At 34.5% G+C, this 18,006-nt stretch overlaps 1 protein-coding gene across 9 annotated transcripts in view; it reads right to left on the bottom strand.

Moving 5' to 3' along the window:
- Positions 1 to 261: 261 nt before the first annotated feature.
- The window catches only part of TRPC1 (transient receptor potential cation channel subfamily C member 1), a 66,295-nt gene continuing 48,550 nt past the window's right edge, over positions 262 to 18,006 (bottom strand). For 8 of the 9 annotated variants that reach the window (XM_026018515.2, XM_026018516.2, XM_026018518.2 and 5 more), the window contains 6 exons: positions 16,773 to 16,912; positions 15,063 to 15,206; positions 4,472 to 4,647; positions 2,822 to 3,023; positions 2,288 to 2,482; positions 262 to 2,176 (listed from right to left, as the gene is read on the bottom strand). In XM_026018515.2, the coding sequence (XP_025874300.1) occupies positions 1,949 to 2,176; positions 2,288 to 2,482; positions 2,822 to 3,023; positions 4,472 to 4,647; positions 15,063 to 15,206; positions 16,773 to 16,912 (1,085 nt within the window). In that variant the 3' untranslated portion in view covers positions 262 to 1,948. Of the gene's footprint in view, positions 2,177 to 2,287; positions 2,483 to 2,821; positions 3,024 to 4,471; positions 4,648 to 10,257; positions 10,313 to 15,062; positions 15,207 to 16,772; positions 16,913 to 18,006 lie in introns of those variants that run through there. The other variant, XM_072727063.1, reaches the window with a different exon arrangement.

Below are 18,006 nucleotides of genomic sequence, written 5' to 3'. Positions count from 1 at the left end.
GAACATATTATTTCAAAATATGGCATTTATAAATGTAAGAAATAGCTAAAAGATTTCAATATGATTGCCACTGGAGGTGGAAAGGAGCACAAAGGGGTCTGATGTTGATGTTTTACATTTGAGACCTTTCTCCCCATGATTTAAAAAAAAAACAAAACACCGAATTATACATTTTAAAATAGTGAATTTTATGCTAGGTGAATGATATTTCAACAAAAAAGTATAAAAGTATATGATAATCCAATAAACAGACTATGCCAATTTATAATCTAATATCAAGTTTTATTTACCTTTTTTCTTACAATATGCTGTCATTCAAAATATACCTCATAAGTAACTCATGCATACAGTAGGCACTCTATAAATATTTTGATTTAATAATTAGGTATTTTTTAGAATGACTAAAAATCCTGATGTAAAATCCCAATTGGGAAGTGCATAATCCCATTGTAGACAAAATATATAACTTTACAATAAACATTTTTATAAGAATTTGCCCCAAAGAGGGAACACTTACAATTTGGAAATTAAAAAATAAAAAGTAAAAAGCAAGATGAAGCACAATACCAATATATTTAGCCAATGATCCCTGGATCAGTGGTGCTTACAGACCAAGGGTTACCTGCACCCTGTGGCCTTAAGACCATCTGAAGTTCAGTTAAGAAGATAATTATATATCTAACCACCTTTTAACAGGAAATGCTGCAAGAAAATATAAGCAATAGTCTGTGTAACTTTTTAAACTACATCCCTTACATGAACACAGGAAAAAAATTTAAATACATATTTTATTCTCCAATTTAAAAAAAAATCAAGGCTTTTCATCTTAAGTAGCAAGAATGATCCACAAATAAGCAAGAGGTCACTTTTATAGAAGCTATGTTAAATTCTGTGGAAAATACTTTGGGAGATTAGTTCAAGAACCTTAGTCCAAATATAAAATAAATCTTTGCATTAAAGGGTCTTTCAGTGTTTACAAAAACAAAGCAGGCTGTGACCACTTATGATAAAGTATCTTCAAAATCCTTATTTTGGATTAGCTTTATAACTATGAACAGTCACTCCAACCTGAAAAAAATTATAGCACTACCATGATAATGAAAAATGAAAAGCCACCAAATGCCTAATCTTAGTGAAGTACCTGTGCAAACCTATAAACATACTCAAATACTCGATTGCTATAAAATGAAAAGTCTAACTATATTTTTCAAAAACTATATAATTCTATAAAAATTTAAATATGTGGACTATATCAATACATGGAAATGTATATATAAAATACTATTAAGTGAAAAAAACAAAATAAAAAATATAAAGTGATTACAACCATGAAAAAGTAAATATATTACAATAACAAAAACTGAAGTGAATTGAAATTTATAGAGACATAAACAGATTCAAATATCCATTGGGGTTTTTCTTTGTTACTTAAGAGTATAACAAAATAAAAAAAAATTACCTATTTTAGATAAAACTATACTCCTGAACAATAAATACTGAACTACATGTGAACTCCTAAAACAGAGATTTTAAAAACCATGACTTACTACATTTCAGATGTGTCCTATGAATGGAGATCAGCCTACATCTGCTGATCTTCATTTTACAAAACCTTCTGGCAATGTATACAATTATAACTGCCCTTCTTAAACATAAAAAGAAAAAACTTTAAAGCACTGTTCAAGTTAGAAAACCAAGCAACATGCTAACAAAATCTATCTACTTAATCTGTTTTGGCAAAAAGCTACTAACGGAGGATTTTAAAAAACTAATTCTATATACATATTTTACATAATATATTTATGCTATAAATATTTTAAAGAATGGCTTTTACATAATTCTTCATTTTAATTTCAATAGATACCTTATTGGTTTAATCACAAATTATGCAAATGCAGTCTTTCAGGTTTATTACTGAAAATTATTCTCTCCATGGTTTAGAAAATGGTTAATTTCTTGGATAAAACATAGCATATTTAGAAGTCCGAAAGCCAAGTAAATCCCTTATTTCATTTCGGAATTTTGACAGATCTTGACGTAGTTCATTTAGGTTTTCCACAGTTGCCTGATCTGTACTTTGCATCTTCTGCCTCATGGACGTCAGATAACGATGCACTAAGCAGCACATCACTTTTTGGTAGTTCTCATCCCTCTTTTGCTTCAGATTTCTCCATTCCTTGAAAACAAACAATTACATGGTACTAACAATGTGTATAAACCACATTTAAATGAGGTGGATTTTTAAAAACATTCACAGATACAAAAAGTTGCAATTTTAATTTCTTACCTTTAAACTGTTTTGCCGTTTAACTTTGCCTTTTGATGTATGAGAGCAAATCCACTTACTGAGGCTACTAATCATGTAGCATATAGTCTTTGGTGAAGGAATGATGTTGAAAGGTGGGGGTAATGTGCATTTGTCATCAAAGTAGCTAAGCCATAACTTTGCTCGAGCAAACTTCCATTCTTTGTCTTCATGATTCTGTTGAGACATTCATGAAAAAGCAAAATAGAATATGATCACACACACGCACACACACACAAACACGTGCGCGGAGGGGAGGGTGGAAGGAGCAGGAGCAAGGGAGAGAGGTAGAGGGGGACAGAGGGAAAGAGAGAATTTTAAACTCTCCAAAAGTTTGCACACCTTGTAGGTAAAAATTTGGTTCAAGATTTGCAGTTAATACATTACTTACATTTTAAAAATCTATATTTAATTTAAATATTATACTAATTCTTATAATCTTTGGTTGCCTTATCTACTGCATACATTTGGTATGATCTGAAAGAATATAAAGTCTTTGAAAGAATGAACACTTACTGCTATCAACTGGAAGCTTTTGTGAAGCATTGCCACCAGCAGCTTGGTGAGCACAATCACTACCACGACATTGTACGTCCCAACAATAACCGCTCCAACAAAGGACTGCAATTCTTCTCCATAACTAAATCTCGTGACAAAGATTGCCACATGTGCTAAGGAGAAAATATACCAGAACAAAGCAAAACAAGTGCCAATGAACCTGTAAAGACAATTACATTTCTGTTTAAAAGAAAATTAAAGAAATTAACTAGCAAAAATGAAGAATTCATTTATAGTAGCATTCCGTAAATAAAATATTGATAATCTAAGAATACTTTATAAAATGAATGAGGTTGAACCCAACAGTACAGACATGCCTTCCCTTAAACAAAGAGACAGACTCAACAGGAGGATAAATTATTTTTGTTTAACCTCTTATTGCTCTCCTCTCTATTCTAAACAAAACAGCCTCTAAGATACTGCTAATGCCTAGACAGACGTCACCATCACTCCTCTGCGAAGAAACTTCAAATGGCTCTCAACCTCAGTAGCCCAAAGTCCTTACAAGTATCAGTAAGGTTCTAGATCTCCTACACCTTTCCCTCTGATTCACTACATCCCGTTCACACTGACCTCCTGGCTTTTCCCTGAACTTGCCAACCACACTCCCATCTCAGGGCATTTGCCTTTGCAATTCCCTTTATCTGCTAATATTCTTCCTCCAGCCATATTCTTCAGGTCTTGATCCTCCATCAGCATGACATCTTTACTTAAATGTCATCTCCGGTGAGGCCCTCCCGTCTCTTTATCTAAAACTGTACCCTCTCACACATATAACCTCCCTGGCCCAAGCTTTGTCTCCTTAGCCTCTTTTATTGCATAATATACTATATATTTTATTTCTCTTTTTATTGCCTCTATCATCTCACTATAATATAATAGAAACTCCATGAGGTAGTTTTATTCATTGGTGCTTCATTCACTCAGCACTTTGAACAGTGTGTTACACAGAGGGTGTTAAATGAATACTTACTGTTCATTTAATTTTATTCCTTAAATAAGATGACATATGAGTACCTAAAGAAGAGTTGGTACATAGCAGAAATACAACAAATGGGTAATTCCACACCCTCTTCTCCATTATGTTATTTTACAATGAGCGGAGGTATTTTCTCTGCCCCACAACTGATTGTTCAATTTCTTATGATATGACCAATTAGAAGAAAAAATTGTTGATGAAACTCTAATGATTCTCAATTCTAGTGACCTCCTACTAAGTGTGGAAAATGCAAGAGACTGCTTTGGCTGTAACAGTGATGGACAGTTGCCACTGACATTTACTATGTAAAGGGCAGAAATACACCAAATGTCCTGCAATATAAAGGACTGGAGGAAAACTGTCCTGCCCAAAATACAATGTGCAAAATGCCAAGAGTTCCTCTGTTAAAACAGACTGTAGTGGGGGAAACAATGTAATATTTTGGGCCTATCATTTACTTGAGATTCTATTTCTATAAAGATTAACTATCAAATGATTCATGAAAAATAAGTATTTCTTATTAAAAAAATGTCTTAGAGAAAATTTGAGGTTCTATTTCTCTAGGTACTAATTCATATACAACACAATAGAGAGAAATATACTTATTAAAAATTTTAGAAGACACTCACGAATGGAAGGTATCATTGCTTTGCTGTTCACAGAAGATGCCTACACAGTCCTTCTGTTCTTTTGGGGTATAGCCTTTATCATACAGTTGTGTAAGTCCAATTGTGAAAGAAAACAAAACAAGAAGGAACATCCCAAGAAATTTTCCAAAATCTTGTAACATCTGTCCCATTGAAATCTGTGGAATATATTATATAGGTGTTCGTTAAAATTATCAGGAAAACAAAATATTAAGTATTAAATGACCAGGCAATAAAAGTAAAACAAACATATGCCACAGTCTACTCTTTTTATTCCATCTGGGTAAGATAGTTCTGTACTTTTGAAACATCCATAATCTCCTTGCCTAACAAAACGCCACTCTAATCATGCCAGCACTGTGAGTATTGGATGGCACATTTCTTGAATCTGGACCAGGTGTGCAGAGGACATTGCTGTGATGAAGTTAAGAGATAGACATGGAGATTTAAGAAAAGCCTAATTTGCAAGGAATAAAAGGAAACTCTTTGCTCAAGCCTAAAGGGAAAGAAATGCTTATATTTATAGCTTCTTAAAATTTTCAAATATAAAATCACGACATAAAGTATTTCATTTGATTTTTGTGACCAGTTCTAAACCAATTCCCAAAAGACAGCATTTCCTCCTTTAGAACTGCCTTAATCTCTTTTGCCAAGGTGGTCAATTTTCTTTCATTTTAGGTCAAATATAAGAAAATGTTATGTGTTCAAGCCAGATGAGTGGGTCTAGTACCTGGGTCCCTACTGTAATGTGAACCTGTGAAGTGCATCCGGGAGCTTGTTTCAAGCCTAATTTCATTATCCTCCAACACTCCCTAAAAATGTGGAAAATAGGTTACTTTTCATAAATTCTTGATATTTAAATTATTAGCATACAAATTTGAAGAATAATTTGACATTACCTTTTTGACCAGTAATTCTATCCCTTGGAATTTAGCCAATAGATAGGAAATACACAAAGATGTATGTATATACAAGGACTTTCACTACAGCACTGTTAGAGGTACCAAAAAAAATTAGAACATCCTAAGTACTGTTGGAAAGAATGAAGTGTATCTATATGTGCTGGCACAGAAAACTGCCTATAAAATATTAAATCAAAAATGCAGGGTAGAGAACAGTATTATAAGCTCCCATGTCTATTTTTTAAAGGATAAATTAGATATATATTTTCATACAGATAGGTTTTAATGTGCAGAGGAAAGTTCTGGAAGCTTACACAAGAAACTGTTAATAGTGAGTATCTATGGAAGATAGGACTAGGGGTTGGAAGGCAGACTTTTTTCCTTTGAATTTTCTTTACCAAATGCATTTATTACTGTTACAATATAAAAAATAGTGTTTAAAAAATAGTGTTTAAAAATAATCTTTTCTCAAGATTTACGAGTCAATTTTATAAAGTTAATTAAATTCAGCTTCAAATAAAATTTCTCACTGCTTCAAACCTGACAAAATAATACACACCACTTACCAATGACACAAAATGGTAGTGACAAGCAAGTAGGCAAACTCCTCTAACCCACTAAAGTGAGCCAGCTAATTAAGTAGAAGAGGTGTGCTAAAATTTTTGAGGCAAACCACAAGCTGGTGACCTTGACTCTGCAACCCTGGAGAGGTCCAAAATGCCTGAGTTGCACATTTGACTAGGCCATGTGGTAGGTTAGAAGCCTTGTGCTTCCCTCACTTCCCCTTGCAAAATTCTGAGAGAAGAAATAGAGAACTTTTAGATTCAGTAAGCTTGAAATGTGTGAAAAAGAGAAGAAACATTTCCTTCTTAATGATAGCTTTATACTGAATCACCTTGGAAAAGAAATAATTTATTCGATCTGTGAGGCTTAGATAAACCCATGCCATAAGACCAGAGAACTTAAGTTGGACAGTAAGAATAGAGTACCTGCTTTAGATAACTAAAAAAGACTGCCTTTGAAGAAAATTCAGACACTGTAAGTAAATTTATAGGTAAACAGGGTTTCCCAAGAGTGACCATGTATGATGTTATAATTTTAATTTTAAAAATTTAGTCCAAAAGAGAAGCCTTAATTTAACATTACTAAGCTGTTTTTTTAAAAGATTTGTTTTAGAAAGAGAGTGAGCTACAAAGTTTTTTCTTAAAGATTTATTTATTTACTTTAGAAAAATAGTGAGCAAGGGGAAGGGCAAAAGGAGACAGAGAGAGAATCTGAGCAAGGAGCCCACACAGGGCTCAATCCCATGACCCTGAGATCATGACCTGAGCTGAAATCAAGAGTCTGACACTTAGCCGACTGAGCCACCCAGGTGTCCCTAACATTACTATGTTTTAAAGAGTAAGCATAACTCAACTTCAGTATCAAGATGAACAATATTTAATGAAAAAAAAAAAAACAGGAACTTTCAAGGCCTGTTCTTTAAAAGCATGATATTAGTGTTTACATAAGATGGAAGAATCAAAAGTAGTTACAGTGGATATCCCAGGGGTAAGTATTAACTGAAAAAGCACACTAACCAAACATTCATATAAAAGGTAAAATTTAAAAACAGTAAATCTATTTTAGTCTGAGACAGATTATGAGGCTTATTTATTTGTAAAAATAATAATCATGCTTTTGAAAACATTTACTCATTTTAAACTACATTTACTTATTTTAAACTACTTACTCAAGAAATAGGAAAATTAGGAAATGAAAAGAAGAAGGTAATTAAAATACTGATACTGAAGTTTACACAGAGTTAAACTGGCACACACAGAGAAAAATATATACATCTTTCCTAATAACCAGAAAAATGGAAATGCAAATGCAAACTGCTAAGATAGGATAACTTAGCACCAAATGCTACTGAATGTGGTGAAAAGTCTGCTTTTATACTGCTTGTGAGATCAAAAATTAATACATCCTTTTGTAGAGAAATATTAAGGCAGAGGGGGAAACTGAGTGAGAAAAATTAGAGAGGAAGACAGACCAGGAGACTCCTAACTGAGAAACAAACAAAGGATTGCAGAAGGGGAGGTAAGGATGGGGTGGGGTAACTGGGTGACGGGCATTAAGGAGGGCACATGAGATGAGCACTGGATGTTATATGTTGGCAAATTGAATTTAAATAAAAATAAAAAATAAAAAATACTGAGGCAATATAAAGATCATATCTTCTGATATGTTACTAGAGATTTATCCTTAGGAAATACTTTAAAAGAGGCAAAGCCCTCTACACAGAGCACTGCATAGAACAGCAAAAATATGCCAAAGGCCTGATAGGGCAAAAGCTGGTAACATTATGGTTCACATCAAGTGTTAAATTATAGAACTTGCTAATGAAGCAATAATAAGGACAATCTCTAGTCATTCTCCTTCCAATCTTTATCCAGAAAAAGCCATAGTTACTGGTCTAAAAGTTCTTTAAAAAAAAAAAAAAAAAGATTTTATCTATTTATTTATGAGAGAGAGAGAGAGAGCAAGCTCAAGTAGAAAGGAGGAGCAGAGGGAGAGAGAATCCCAGGCTGGTTCTATGCTGAGCATGAGCCTGAGATCATGACCTGAGCTGAAGTCAAGAGTTGGATGCTTAACCAACCGACTGAGCCACCCAGGCGCCCCTCCCCCCAATCCCGTCTAAAAGTTTTATCTGATCAAGCATTCACACTCAAAACCTCCTTTGCATGTGTGATAATATTCAAATTTCTGGCACAGAGGCGTTCAAGAGTCCAGTGCAGTCTATTTTTTTCACCCTCATCTTTCCAACTGCCACTGTCCAAGTACAAAAGACATCCTGTCTTGTCTAAGCATACCATGCTTTTATACCTTGATGCTTTCGTACAGGTAACTCTATGTTCTTTGCCAGCCAGGCTTCTCAACCCTTCAAGGCCCAGATCAAATGTCACTTTCAGAAGCTTTCCAGACTCTCTCCAGGCACTGCCTTAGTTATGCTTCAAAGTACGTTGTCTATAATTTCTAAAATACTATTTTTCACTTTACACCAATATCTGTTTGTCTCTTGTAACAGTCTTTAAAAGCAGGTGGAATGTCAGTAAGCTCCAGAGCCCAGCATTATAGTTAAAATGTTGAACACATAACTACATTTTTTAGCAGATTTTATTTATTTACTTGAGTGAGAGAGAAAGAGCATGAGCAGGGGGAGGGGCAAAGGCAGAGGGAGAAGCAGGCTCCCCGCTGAGGAGGAAGCCCAACTTGGGGCTCAATTCCAGGACTCCGGGATCATGACCTGAGCTGAAGGCAGACGCTTAACTGACTGAGGCCACCCAGAACTACTTTTTATATGGTTTTTATACAACTCTTTACCATTTTCCAAGAGGTATCGTGTATTCTTATTTACCTTGCAGGATGGGAAAGGCTAGTATTATCTCTATTTTTCCAAGTGACAAAGTGAAGCTCAGGGAGATTTAGTGAATGGTTCAGGGTAACAGAACTAATAGATAGCAGACGTAGAATTCTATTAACTTCTCACAAGAGCTTTTCTGAAACATTACTTTGTGGGCAGCCTGGGTGGCTCAGCGGTTTAGCGCCACCTTTGGCCGGGGGTGTGATACTGGAGACCCCAGATCATGTCCCACGTAGGGCTCCCTGCATGGGGCCTGCTTCTCCCTCTGCCTGTGTCTGTGCCTCTCTGTGTCTCTCATGAATAAATAAGTAAAATCTTAAAAAAAAAACAAAAAAAAAAACCACAACATTACTTTGTGGTTTTTATCTTAGCTCTTCCATCAAAAATTTGGGGCTGTGCACAATTAAGACGGATTTCATTCTTATGTGACTGTATGGCTTATTGAATTAATACGTGAATAAATATCAAAGAAAAAAATGTAACTGTTAATTAGGATTTTTCACCATGTCTTTTTTTTTCTGACACTGTGAACTGGGCCTTAGTTTCCTGACCTGTAAAAGGGATGGATATATGCTACATCAGATTCACTCACCCACATGCTATTAAAAACTTGCCAGACTTTACCCTAATCTATTTAATCAGTATCCCTGAGGACAGGACTGAGAAATGAAGGTTTCATGTGCTCCCCTGCTGATTCTGAGCCTCACCAATTTGGGAACTCCCAGACTACATGACCTTTAAGCTTTCCTCTAACTGTAACATTCATGCTTCTTAAAGAAAATGTCCAACCCTAAAATGTAAGACACCTGAAATCACTCTTTACTCATTGCAAAGAACAACAATATGCCATTTATGCTATACAGACCAGTAAATCAAATCTAATAACTACCCAGTAAAGCCAAATAATTCCCTAGGAATAAAATATGCATTTATTTGTCAGACACTAATTTACTTTCTAAGTTTCCTTGTGTTATTTTTCAGCTCTGCCACAGTTAACTCCACTAACTATAAAGGGAATGGAGAAATGGATCTAATCATTTTTGTAAAACTCATCACATGTCAGGGACTCTGCCATGAGATACACCTTATATATACTGATCCATTTAATCCTCATAACAATGACACAGAACCTGAGACTCACAGAGATGAAATAACAATAAGTTATGGAGCAAGGTTTTGAACCCAGTTGGTTGGTTCCATCTAGTCCTTTCTGTCTAACGACTGAACTACAAGTGCTAAAGACTGTTTACTTCATTTGAAACATATGAATAAAGCAGGAAGAATTTTTGAGATCCGTATATTATCGAAGCCTACCCAAAGAAGTGTTGTATAATAACAGTCAATGAGGGAATCATATTAATCTGTAGCATTCAAAACAGAGGGGCAACTTAGCAGAGTGGTGAAGATCATTAGCTTTGGAGCCAAATCATCTGGGCTGGAATCCCAGTTCAGCTACTTACCAGCTGTGTGACCTTGTGCAAGTTACTTAATGTCTCTATGCCTCAGTGTCTTCCTCTGTAAAATGGAAATAAAAGAGTCTGCCTCTTAGAATGGTTGTGAGGATTCAATAAGGTAATAAATGTAAATAAAGATCTTAAATAGTACCCACAGTAAGGGCCAGATGTTAACTATTATTATTACAACTGCCACTTTTATTTTTAGTTTCTATCTTCATGTCTTGCTGTTGTTGTTGTTAAAATGTAGAACATTACTGATTTATGTTCAACCATGACTCGTATCTGTTGAAGTGCATTAGTTGGCATCCTTCATAAAAGCAGAAAAGCTAACTTCAAAAAGCAGGTTGGTTTGTGGATTCAGACAGACCAGGTTCAACAGACAGTCCAAGGTTCAACTCTTGACTCTACCTGGGTCCAATTCTGTGAACTACTGAACCTCTCTAAGCCTTAGATCCCCCATTTGTAAAATGGAAATAACAAATGGCAAGGGTTGTGACGAGGATTAAATATGTGGAGAACTGCACAGTGCCTGGCCCACATGAAATGTCCAACAATAGTGGTTGCTGTTATTTTGAATAAGCAGCTCCAGGGACAGCTAGGATATTGTTCTATTTCTCCATTAGCTTTTTTCTTTTCATGCACCAAGTAGCACTTGTCTCTACTCAAGTACATTCTAACCAGTTTTCCAATTCAATTTAACAAACAGTAAGTAACTATTACGGCAAGGCAGTGAGTAAAGTGCAGATGAAAAAATAAAGATATATTCCCCATCCTCAAGGACTTTTTAATTTAGTAGAAATAATATCATCTAGAAGTTAAGACAAGCTAAATTTTAATTGTCTCACAATTAAGACAAGCTCTAGGAAGTGCTCATTAGAGGTTCAAAGTACCAAGTTCATTGGATGGAATTATCCATTAGCAGGGGAGTAGGAGTGTAGGAATGGATTTTCCAGTGGCAAGAGCCCTAAAGCTTGCAGATGTTCCCTCTTCCTGGGACACCCTAACCCACCTCCTTTCTACTCATATTTCAAGACTTATTAATTCTAGTGTCTCTTGGAAATGCCTTAAACCAAGCAAGCCCTTTCTCTGAGCAGTTTGACAATACCACTGTAAATGTCATGCTTGTTTGTCCCCCTCAATGCACTGTAAGCTCCTTAAGAAAATATTGGAGCTTACTCATTTTAGTATTCTCAGTGTCCAATAACTGCCAGGCACTCAATAAATGTTTGTTGAATAAATAAATTTCAATAAGTAGAAAAATGGCTGGGACATTCCTAACAGGGTAATAACATAAACAACATGGAAGTGAGACAGCATGGGCATGTGTGAGATTAGTGACTGGTCTTGACCCAGATGGAGAAGTATATCAGTAAGAGACAGAGATGAATATAGTGAGAGATGGCTACAAAGTAAATAGGGCCAGACACAGACGTCATCTTCCAAAGTCTACCCATGACGTAAGCCACAAATTTAATGAACATAATCAGAAAAATGTCAAGTACTAAAACAGAGGATTCATTCATTGCTGAATTAGAACTATTTTATATATTACACTATATGATATTCCTGTGACCTAATCTGCCTAGGACAGTCTCAGTTTCCACTGGTTTTCCCAAGTTAGTATTCTCCAAAGTGCCTCCATTTGGATGATAAAATATGGTCATTCTAACCAAGGGAGAGATCCGTACCACTACTACAGGCTATATATGTCCAGCTAAAATAAAAGTCTGTCAACTTCTAAATCTGCAAAAATCTGGAAGGAAAATAAATGTTAGTAAATGGTGATAAATTTAAAAACCAACTGCAGTGATCACATAAAAACATTATCTGACATACCAAGTATATATATAAGGGGAAAAAAAAGTTACACTTTTGCTAAAGTAATTAATTTACTGTCAATTTTATTTTTGCATTTATTTTACATTCATAACTGGATCATTCCCTTTTAATTGAGTTCCTTACTTATGATGAACAAAATGGAAAAATGTATTACAAATCATCTAATAATTTTTTTCTGGGATATTTTGGCTGAATTATGCAATACAAATCTGTCACGTTTGTAAGACTACACTGAAAAACAAATATCTCTATTTGAAAACTTCTTTAAGTAAAAGCCTGAAACTATGATTCTACAGATTCCTAGTCAATATCTATTTTTTGCCTTCTTCCTAACTAACCAGGCCCTGATTTCTTGAAGGGCAATATGCTCAATTAAAAGTACTCCTCTCATTAAAAGTGGCTCAATGGTTGAGTGTCTGCCTTCAACTCAGGGCGTTATCCCAGAATTCTGGGATCAAGTCCTGCATCAGGCTCCCTGCTTCTCCCTCTGCTTTTGTCTCTGCCTCTCTCTCTGTGTCTCTCATAAATAAATAGACAAAATCTTAAAAAAAAAAAAAAAAAGTATTCATCTCCTCAGACTTCCTTGTAGCTACAAATAACCATGTGACCAAATTCTGGCCAGTGAGTTATAAGTAAGTGGAAGCATTTGATAGGGTTCTAGGGAAAATTATTGCTCTTTTGATAAAAAGAGAAAGATAGCTGGCCCATGCTTCCTGCCTTTTCCCCCTCTGCTTTCCCCCTTCCTCCTGCAGAATACAGATTTGATATAATGACCTGGAGCAGAGAGCGTGTGTGTGACCACACGAATCAGTAACACTCTAAAGATTGCCTGGGAAAATCTGCTTTATAATACCATACTAATAATATTTGTATTTCCAAATCCTTCAGTTCTGAGACTAGTCTATACCAGACAATGGTTGCCAAGGGAGAGGGTAAGGGAAGTACTAAATGCAAAAAGGTACCAGGAAACTTTTTGAGGTGATACACATGTTCTCTATCTTGGTTATGGTGGTGATTAAACAAATTCACACATATGCAAAACTCATCAAATTACATGGTTAAGATGGGTGTATTTTACTGTATGCAAAGTATACCTTAATAAAGACAATTTAAAAAATCATTCACTAAACTAAATCATAATATTTAAGCATATGACTAACCTGCAGACTTTTAAAAAACAGGAACACAATAAATATTTGTTGGCTTCACCTAATTATCTGTTAGCTCTCTGGCTATTAGGATAATATAAATTATCTTGCTGGAGGAGAAAAATACACACAACAGCTGAAATGACAAATATCCACTTATGCAGTATTTGTATACACATCTATACAGTTATTTCAGGAAGAGACTAAGTCAGAAGACCTGACTCAACAGTTCTAAGAAATATAAAGAGATAACTCACTAAGAAATAATGGCATACTTTTTCCTTTTTAACTCTTTGTAGAAATCTACAAAAAATAAATTTCCAGTATAGAAACTTAGTGATTTTATCGGTTTTTAGCTAAAAAGAAAAAAAAAATCAACATGCATGTAAAAATACTGTTGATTCTTGATTAAGACATTCATAGAGGATATTAGTGGCAAAACTAAATCAAAATACAGTCTAAAACCAGTGTCTCATGTACTATTGCTTTGGAGAAAAACAGAGACTTAAGCATATCTAATGAAAATTGAGTATGACATTAAATGAGTTTATATAATGATCGTTTAAACAAGATTAAGCAAGTTTTTTTTTTACTTCTTTCTCATAAGCTTTAATGTGATAATGTGCACTGTGAATAATTCCCAAAGGAGTTATTTGGAATGCAGTGTGTCTGACTTATTTCAGTCAGAGCACCTCACCAGACTTGGTTAAGAAAATCACACTTCAGGAAACACTGCTGCAGGATAGTCAATGCCAAGCCAACCAGGTTTTTCCTACTTTTTATTTTCATAGCTCTACTTGGAGAAGGTAATTATGCCTCTTATTTAAAACATCTCCTTTAGGTATGGCTGGGTGGTTCAGTGGTTGAGCATCTGCCTTTGACTCAGGGCATGATCCCAGGGTCCTGAGATTGAGTCCCACATCATACCACATCTCCCTCTGCCTACAGCTCTGCCTCTCTGTCTCTCATGAATAAATAAATAAAACCTAAAAAAAAAAAAAACCTCTTTAAAAATGTTGTTAAAATCTACAATCATAGTAAATTTCAACTTACTGAGAAAAAATTAATATTACTCAGACTTTCAGACTTATAACTTACAATACAGTATATGTAGAGCTAGTTACATAGCAGAATTGTTTCCCACCTTCTAAAAAGAATCACTGCCACAATCTGTCGGGTAAATTCAATCAATTGTGAGTCCTTTCTTGTGTAAATAGACCTAGAATTTAGTCCTGGATTCTCATGATAATAATAATCATACTACTCTGAACAAATCATATACTGTCTCAAAAGTTCAATTTCTTGAGCTATAAATTACTATAAAGTATAAAACCAAACTACATGAACTCTATGAAATTTGTTAATTCTGAATATGCTATTTCCCAACTTATTACATTTAATATTTACTAAACAAAATGAAAGAATATTTTAAAAATATAGCTTACATATTTTCAAAGTCATCAAGTATGAATTCTTTTTGCCACAACATCTCCCTCATATTTATTACTTAAAATTGTAAATGTGAGATTCATTTTGATAAAAAACAGATTTTCATGTCCCTCAATTGTCTGAGGTATAACTATATTTAACAAATCTATGTCTATGGACGGCAGGGAGAGTTTGAATGAAGTTTGAACATCTGAAAACAAGAGATTATTATTCAGCCAGAAGCAAAGCAGAGGAACATGCAATGTCCTCTCAATTGTTAATTATTTTCAAAAGCAAAGTTTAACATCAAGAGAGAATAGTGCTCCAGTGGACCAACAGAAAAACATAATCATAATGACATCTAACAAATATTGTTTTAGAAATATTATTTACCTGTAGTGGACCCAATATAGAGCTTGTTGTATACATAAAAAAGAGACGAAGATAACTTAGAACATTTGCAAATGCAAAAAGCCCTTCTGCCACCAGAGTAGGATGGAATGCGTCCCAGTCCTTCCGATCAGCAAAATCATGAAACTAAAGTTAGGAAGAAAAAGCCAAAGGTTAATAGCTCCCTCAACTTAGGAAAATAAAAATAAATATTCTGAGTATTGAAAGAAAATGAATTATTTATCTCTTTTAGGGGCTCTCTCCTTTACGTTTTATTATCAAGTCTTCTTCTTTTTTTTTTTTTTTTTTTTTAAGTCTTCTTCTTTTAATACAAGTAACATTGTTTTAACTAAATGAAAGATCTCTACATATATGAGGCAATATCACTTGCTCTCAGTTAGTTAGTTACATATTAAATTAACCTGGCCCTTTAACTCAGGTTTCCAGAATGAACCCTAGAAATTCTCCCTTCTAAATACTAAGAAAAAGAGTGCATTATTATACTCAGACATAGAATGGCCACATGTTTCAATTGCCTGGGTAGTCCCAAATAATATCCCTCTTTTCCTGGTATAATTAATGCCCCCTTTCATTCTCAAAGTGTCCTGGTTTGGATAAAAAATTATATGAGCACCCCACTTCTAGAACTAAAGAGATCAGTGTAAGATACCAATGACCCCCAACCATTTATCTATGTATGAACAATTTTTATTTTCGTAGTAATTTCACAACTCTGGCCACTGAAAATACCTAACAAACACGTTCCATGCTACTGATTATTTAAAGGAGGAGGTTGTTTTTTTTTTTTTTTTTAATAAGGTAAAATGATGTAAGATAACCAGTTTTCTTTCTCTATGTCTATAAATTAGTTAAAAAACCAGAAAATATATCTTTCAGTTCTTTGCCTGTAATGCCTTAGAAGAATTCTAAACTCAGGGCTTAAACAAAGATAGTTAACATAAAATCTATTACCTTTTCTGGACTTGGAAGAGGCTTATATCTTCATAAAATTACAAGATGTGTATAAAACTAAATTTATGTCAAATTCTAAATTTAAAAATAGAGGCATCAAAAAGGATCACATTTATATCACTTTTTAAGCTATGGAAGATAATTATCATGATTTGGAATGTGCAAACACTATAAAATGAATCCTTAAAGATAAACTTTTTTCTAGCAGGTATAAAGATAACTTAACACTAATCAATTTAAGTAAGTCTGTGTTCTCATTTTAAGTATATATACACATTAATGAGGTAAATGAACCTAGCTCAGATATAAGGAATCGGCATTTGGTAGAAAAAAAATGCCTAGACAGACCTGGATTTAAATCCAGTCTTGGTTTCTTACTGTGTGGTCTTGGATAAGTTACTTAATATCTCTGAGCTTCGTTTTCCTTATTTGCAAAATGGGGATAAGGACATCTGTCTCATAGAGTCCCTGTGAGGATAAAATGAGATAAAGTATAGCAAGTATCAACCATGGTGTCTGGCATATAATAGGTAACCAACATTTAAAGGTAATTAACATCCTTTAAACTATCAGAAGGGAGGAAACAATGCACACTATTCCCTTATACTGGGATGGGTTTAAAATGAAAACACATCAGATACAGATTTGGGCCAACGTAACTCTGAGTTATACAGCTACATATCTCAGGTTTTTTGTAAGGAAACTTCATTTGTGTCTCCAATTAACATAGCTAATAGTCACCTTGTTGTGAGCAACCACTTTGAGGGCAAAAGTTGCCAAATAAAGCGAATTCATGACAAAACTGAGTTGATTACGGGATTCTTCCAAAAAGTCTTCTAATCCTTCATACCAGAGTCTTTTAATATCTGACCAAATCATACCTAAAAAAAAGGGAAGGAAAATGAATCAAACAATGCTCTTAATTCAATAAAAGACTAAAAAATACTTTAAAACTCAAGATATTAAATAAATAACACTTGCATCAGCTACAGCTTCTTTCAGAAGAAAAATATTTTAGTATTTTAAGTAAAAAGTTTTCATAATTTGAAAGAAAATAACTGCAAGTTTTACATGACAATCTCTCAGGGAGGAATTTTAATAAATGTGAAACAAGCATAAGGAAACAAATAAATTGTTGTTAAACACACACACACACACACACACACACACACAAACTCAGTTCCTTATTTTCTTTTCTCTATGATGCTCACTACTTCAGTGACTTCATCCAGTCTAGTCTCTAACAGCTTTAAATACCATCTATGGGCAGATTTTCAAATTTATATCTCTAAACTCAATCTGTATTTATAGAATAATTAATATCTCTAACTTTCTCTCCTAAACTCAACTTGTATACGTACTTGACTGCTCTACATGCCCAATGGGATGTCCGAACATATCCAAACTGAATTCTTAATCTCTGCCCCCAAATTCACTGTACTTGGAAGTCTTCCCATCTCATTTGATAGAAACTTCATCATTCTAGTGACTCAATCCAAATTTCCTTGAATCATCCTTGATTCATATTTCTTTTAAACTACACATTCAGGGATGCCTGAGTGGCTGAGCGTCTGCCTTTGACTCAGGGTCTGATCAGGAGTCCGGGACTGAGTCTCACATTGGGCTCCTGCGGAGAGCTTGCTTCTCCCTCTGCCTGTATCTCTGCCTCTTTCTCCATCTCTCATGAATAAATAAATAAAATTTTAGAAAATAAATAAAAATAAACCACACATTCAATGCAATAGCAAATCCTGTTGACTCTACTTTCAAAACAGAATTCTCTTCAACTTCAAACCATCATTCTGTCTAGCCTGGATTATTGAAATAGCCTACCTGGTTTCCCTGCTTTTCTCCTGGTCTCCTTAAAATCTACTCTCTACATAGCAACCAGAGTAATCCTCATAAAAAATCCAAGTCTTACTTCCCTTCTCAAAACTCTGAGGTAACTCCCAGAGGAGAAAGGATTAACTACAGG

Source organism: Vulpes vulpes, chromosome 11 (genome assembly GCF_048418805.1).
Source record: "Vulpes vulpes isolate BD-2025 chromosome 11, VulVul3, whole genome shotgun sequence".
Classification (NCBI taxonomy): domain Eukaryota; kingdom Metazoa; phylum Chordata; class Mammalia; order Carnivora; family Canidae; genus Vulpes; species Vulpes vulpes.
This window is presented reverse-complemented; position numbering and strand designations above follow the sequence as displayed.